Raw genomic sequence first — 6,737 nt, forward strand, 5'->3', positions numbered from 1 at the left:
AACATCCTTCTTTGGGCCCAGCGAGGTATCAATGCAGACATCTCTTACATAGGCGAACCTTGTGCCTTGAATTCCTTTTCTTATGAGCGAACCTTGTGCCCGGAATTCATTATGGGCGAACCTTGTGCCCTGGATTCCTTTCCTTGTGGGCGAACCTTGTGCCCAGAATCCTTTATGTCTTGCATTTCTTATGGGCGAACCTTGTGCCCAATACCCGCCTCTTAAAAGTAAAATACTTTTCTTATACTTCTTATATCATGCAATTTGGAAAGAAACAATTTACACATGCTTTAACATAAAATGATGTCATGGAAATAATACTTTATGCATGCTCTACATACTATGGACAGAATAAAGAAACAACGGAGCAACTCATACTGCAGGTGAGAGATGTACTTACCTTCTGCGCTAATTTCCTTATAATTCTTCCATTAGAGAAGAAGATCTTCTCGGCGATCTTCCTATATCTACGCGTTCTTGTCGCAGAGAGGAGCGTCTTTGTAGAAGAAGTTCTCCGGAATCCTTCCTTGTAATCCTAGGGGACGGACTCCTCGTTCTTCGGATTTGGGGCGCTGAGAGGGAGGAGAAAAGAGGGCGACGGCGTTCTGGGCGAGAGGTGAGGGAAGGGTTTTCGAAGATAATCAAAACCCTTTCCTAAGCCTCCTATTTATATTAAGTGATTCCTAGACCTAACTCGCCGATAAATAAAATTCGGTTCCTTCTTTTTCGGAACAGATCTGTTGGCTTTTTGGTTATTGGAGATATTTTAAGAGTTACAGATTCCTATAGGTTACGGGTTCAAATCTCGCCTCGGAAAAGCATCTGTAATACTTGCACAGTAGTAAAAAGCAATAGCAAAACCTATAGCTAATAGCTACTTGCACTAAAAGAACAAGTGTGATCCTCCCTAAACAATAAAATATGTTTTACATGAGGAACATATACTAATTATACCATCTCTAATTGTCTGAATCTCTGGAAAGAAGTTCCTCAAGCTGATCTTATATTATGAAGATAGTTAACCTAAAACCAAGGGACTCATCCTTAGAAAACTGTATATGAGAAAAATTTCATCTCAAATGGCTGAAGCAGAAAGCACTCAAATGGTGATTTCAACAACTATGTAATAGAAAATTCAAAACTACTTAGCTTAGGCACTTGATCTACTATGACCCAAAGATATGATGATGCAAAATAAGTTGAAAATCTTTCTTTGTATGATAATGCCTAAAAATATGAAATTACCTCATATGTCTTTTTTAGTATGGATTATTACAGGCCTCTTGAATCTTTTACTTATTTATTTTGTATTTAATTTTGAATATGTTTTTTCTATAATGCATATTAACTCTCATTTAACTATCTATAATATTAACTATTTATATTCTAGGAACTAACTTGTTCAGATCCCATGAATCAATTGAAACTCCAAATTCATACTAGAACCATAATGGTATAGTAAATCCAAGCCTCAAGCTAAACTCTAGGGTTCTCTGTGAAAGATCCTGTCATAATCACTTACTGAATGTATGCTTTGACTCAACAATATCTAGAAAATTACTTTTCCTTTGATAAAAGAAGAGTGTGAAAGAAGGAAAATTGCTTGATTTAGGAAAATATATTTGAAATTTTTTCTGACTTCGAGGTCTCAAATTGGGTATGGATCATATTTTTCATATTTGTTTTCTTGATCTATTCTATATTACATTGATTTCATGTTCTAGATACTAGAATAATTGTCCAACACAATAGACTCTTCTTGATAGTGATGATGCAACTATTCTTTGTATTATCACTAGGATCAATTGTAAGTCACACACTTATGTTTTCCGGAGATACAAAACCAAATAAATTTCATGGTCAAACTACTAAAATGGTGTAAAAATGGTGTAAAAAAGTCTTAAGTTTAAGCAAAATCATTTTTTTATTATTGAAAACTATTTTTTCATAATTCATTTAAAGTTAAACTCATTGCAAGACCATCCAATAAACTGAAAAATTATAAAGTTCCAAAATAATAGATTGAAATACTGCACACAAGGCCCTGCCAACTCTCATTGGTGGTGTAATCCCCCTTTTGAAGCTACTTTAACATATTCTGAATTGAGTGATTTCAATAAATCCATTTACCTTGTGCTCATCTTTACACTAATTATCCACATGCTCTCTTGTGCATCCAACAAATCAATAACAACCTAATGGATTTTATTCAGTTCTAAAATTTTGAATTATTGCAGGCATCTCACAGCCAGACTTGCCCTTGGATGGCGAATCCGGTTGACTCAATATTTATTGAAGAATTATTTGAAGAAAAATGCTTTTTACAAGGTAATCCTCTTTTTTAGGTTAACACACCACATATTATTCTTCATGTGGGTTTGTTTCAAACTTTTATTTATTTATTTTTTTCAGTTGATCTTGCTGGAGGTGTTACATTATGTTTGTCTAATAGATGCCAATTTGAAATAAAATGATTTAAGGTAGGCGAAATGAAAGTCTTAAGCTCTATAGGTTCAAGTTACATGATTAAAAATTTTGACATTATTCAAGTAATTCAATTAGAAAGACAATAATGATTGATGTTGAAACTTCTTTGTCTATAATGCAACACCGAACTTGTTGTTGTTTGTTTGATATTGCTATGATCTAATTATTTAGACTAGAAAATCAAACAAAAATTACAATCGTTATATAATTGATTGTTTAGTGGCAATGATATAGAAGGAACTAATATATCCATATTAACTAGATGATTGGATATTACAACAAAATTGGCAATAAAAAGATATTGTTGCTTAGAAATTGAAGAACTACAATAAACAAGGATGACAAAAGATGAGTGGTACTCATTGCAAATTCCTATGGTATTGTTTAGTGGGAGGTATGATGAAAGATGTGACAATTTTCTTTGTTGATTGGTCCTAAAGAATCTTCAAATAAGTCTAGTTGACGTACATCTAAACAAAGGCAGGAGTGGACATAAGTGATAGATATTGAGGCAAAAGGAGAAATGTAGAAGTACAAAAAATAATGGAAGAAAAATCTGATGTATTATCCGATATTGGGCATATGTGTGGCATAGCCACTACAATCTTCTAAATACATAATGCATAATTCTAAAATGACATTAATTAATGCCAAATTAATTTGGTCTCATGAAAGCACACAATACATTATTTACTAGGTTCATGAAACCACACAATACATGCATATGCATTAATTCTCAAAATAAGCTTTTAACACTTCCTCTTAATTTTGAGAGATCTAGCACTCCAAGCTTTTCATGTAAATAGAGAAACTTTTTGGTTGAAAGTGGCTTGGTGAAGATATATACTACTTGATCTCTAGTCTTGCAAAAAGCTAACTTAATTTCTCCTTTGCTTTCTAACTCTGATGAAGTGATGTTGTAGCTCAATGTGCTTTGTGGTTGTGAGAAATAGGGTTCTTGGTCAATGATAGACATATTATCATAGAAGAATATGGTAGGCGTAGATTAATCTTGCTTCAATTCCTTGAGAATTCTCCTCAGCCTAATAATTTCACACACTACTCCACATGTTGATATATATATATTTTAGCCTCAGTATATGACATAGCTAAGGTATTATGCTTCTTTGATGACTAAGAAATAAGCTTTATTCCTTTGTAAAGCACAGCCAGATGTATTCTTGCAATCGTCTATTGAACCTGCCTAATCACTATTAGAAAAGCCTTGCAATTTATTTTCTTCCTTTGCTTCAAATATAATTAAATAATTCTTAGTTCCTTGTAGATATCTAAAAATATATTTAGCTGCTGCAAGATGAAGTTTGCTAGTCTTGCTCACAAATCTTGAAATAACACTAACAACATACCAAGGTTTAAAATTTTGAGCCATATTTGAGTTTTGGTCTTTTGACTCGAACAATACAGTTTTGATACTATATCGTGCTATGTCTTTCGATACTTATTTAATTATATTATTAATAATAACAATCAACTTTTATTTTAATTAATTATTTGTTTAATTATTAGACTATAATATGTGCATTCTTCCATTTAATATATAGGATTTTTCAAAATTTGGATGTAAGATATTATATTTAGGCTTAAATTAGATTTTAAATTTTATAGTTAAATTTATTTTATTGTATGGATATAATTTTCTTAAAAATAAAAAAAATAGAATTTAATTAGAATTTGTTTCAATCAAATTTGAAAATTTTAATTCAAAATTTTTAAATAAAATAAATTTAAATTTAAAATTTTTATCCTTCAATTTGAATTGGAGATAATTTTTTTAAAAATTTTCTTGTCAATGTTCCATTTACTACACATTTATTTATTTATTATCATATAATTTTGGTAATATTTTCAATGAAATAAATTTAAAAACTAAAAAAATTTAATTTAATAAATTTTGCTTTGCTCAATCCTAATTTTCTCATCTTGTTCGCACTATTTTGCACTATTATAAAAATTAGAATGCAAAAAAAAATCTTTGTTAAGATTAGATACTAAGTTTTATTCAATTTAATTTTTTTTATATTTTACATTATTTCTTTAAAATTTTATGGATACTAATTAAACTAAATTTACTAATATTTTAAATTCTAGTGGTCGAGTGTAAGTTTGTTTAACATTGGGTAGTGTTAATCGAGGGAGTTTAAATTGACCTTAATTTTGATTTATTTTGATTAGTTTAAAATATAACTAAATAATTTGGTTGAATTGTATTTAATTAGATTGCTTTAATCATATTTAATTAAATTTTATTATATTTTTAAAATATTAGAAATTATTTAATTAGGATTAGAATTAATGATATTTAACTAAATTTTCTTTTTCTCTCTCATTCTCATTTTCTCCCTAATTTTTTTATTTCTTTTCTTTTTCCCCATTCCTTTTTTCGTGATTTCTTTACTTTGTTTTCCTGATGCTTCCCCTATGATTAGATCTCTTTTCTTTTTTTCTTTGCTTTTTTTTCCTGATTTTTTTCCTATTTTTTTCCTTTTTCCCAATTCTTCTCCACCCAATGTCCAATTCCTCCTGACTCTCATAGGAATGCAACATTTTGACCAATGTTTTGCCCTCCACCGCTGACTAGAGATGCCTGTCACCTCCAATCATTGGCTTTCACTCCTCTCTGGTACTTCTGTGTTCCCGCTATTTGTCCCTTAGCTCTCTTCTTCTCTCTTGCCCCCTCTTTGTTTTACCTCGCCTCTATTGCTGTTGTACTCCTCTCCTCCTTTCTCTCCCTTTGTTTCCATTGTTCCTTGTGTCAAAGTGATCTCATTCTCATACGCCGATCAATGGGCGGAACGGTAAATTTTGCCCATGCCAACTGACACAACTCAACATTCGAAACCATGCAACATATACAAGATCATGTATAAATAAAATGAGTGACCTTACAAGTTTTCTGTATATAGTCTCATCAACCTTCTTAGCTCCATTTTTTGAAAGCTTATTATTGACTACCATAGGAGTATAAGAGGCTTTGCAGCAAGTCATATTAAAATTTTCCATCAAATCAATAGCATTTTATTCTTTGAGAGAGAGATTCTCCCATTCTCTTGCTTCACTTGCATCCCAATAAAATATCTCATATCTCTCATTCTCAAATTGGCTCTTGATGGCTTTCTTAGAATTTTCAATCATCATCAGACTATTGTCCATATATATCAGATCATCAATATAAAAACATCTTATAAGGAAACCTATTGCACCTTTTGTCTTCGCATACCATGATGACTCACTTAGACTTCTCTGCAATCCAATTGTTGAAAATAATTATCAATTTTGCTATTCCATGCCAATTGGCACAACTCAATATTCGAAACCATGCAACATGCACAAGATCATGTATAAATAAAATGAGTGACCCAACAAGTTTTCTGTATATAGTCTCATCAACCTTCTTAGCTCCATTTTTTGAAAGCTTATTATTGACTACCATAGGAGTATAAGAGGCTTTGTAGCAAGTCATATTAAATTTTTTCATCAAATCAATAGCATTTTATTTTTTGAGAGAGATTCTCCCATTCTCTTGCTTCACTTGCATCCCAATAAAATCTCATATTTGTCATCTCAAATTGGCTCTTGATGGTTTTCTTAGAATTTTCAATCATCATCAGACTATTGTCCATATATATCAGATCATCAATATAAAAGCATCCTATAAGGAAATCTATTGTACCTTTTGTCTTCACATACAATGATTGCTCACTTGGACTTCTCTGCAATCCATTTTTTGAAAATAATTATTAATTTTGCTATTCCATGTCAACTATCACAACTCAACATTCGAAACCATGCAACATACACAAGATCATGTATAAATAAAATGAGTGACCGAACAAGTTTTCTGAATATAGTCTCATCAACCTTCTTAGCTCCATTTTTTGAAAGCTTATTATTGACTACCATAGGAGTATAAGAGACTTTGCAGCAAGTCATATTAAATTTTTACATCAAATCAATAGCATTTTATTTTTTGAGAGAGATTCTCTCATTCTCTTGCTGTACTTGCATCCCAATAAAATATCTCATATCTGTCATCTCAAATTGGCTCTTGATGGATTTCTTAGAATTTTAAATTATTATTAGATTATTGTCCATATATATCAGATCATCAACATAAAAGCATCCTATAAGGAAATATATTGTACCTTTTGTCTTCACATACAATGATGGCTCAATTGGACTTCTCTGCAATCAATTTTTTTGAAAATAATTATCAATTTTGCTATTCCATG

At 30.9% G+C, this 6,737-nt stretch overlaps 1 protein-coding gene across 1 annotated transcript in view; it reads left to right on the forward strand.

Annotated features, from left to right (window-relative positions):
* LOC141845977 (ABC transporter D family member 1-like) overlaps nucleotides 1-6,737 on the forward strand; it is a 48,078-nt gene that overhangs the window by 21,273 nt on the left and 20,068 nt on the right. The window contains exon 13 of the mRNA XM_074733957.1: nucleotides 2,238-2,345. Within this exon, the coding sequence (XP_074590058.1) occupies nucleotides 2,238-2,345 (108 nt within the window). The remainder of the gene's footprint in view (nucleotides 1-2,237; nucleotides 2,346-6,737) is intronic.

The sequence above is a fragment of the Curcuma longa genome, chromosome 15, assembly GCF_044706935.1.
Source record: "Curcuma longa cultivar G26 ecotype Majalengka, Jawa Barat chromosome 15, ITB_CL_G26_1.1, whole genome shotgun sequence".
Lineage (NCBI taxonomy): Eukaryota > Viridiplantae > Streptophyta > Magnoliopsida > Zingiberales > Zingiberaceae > Curcuma > Curcuma longa.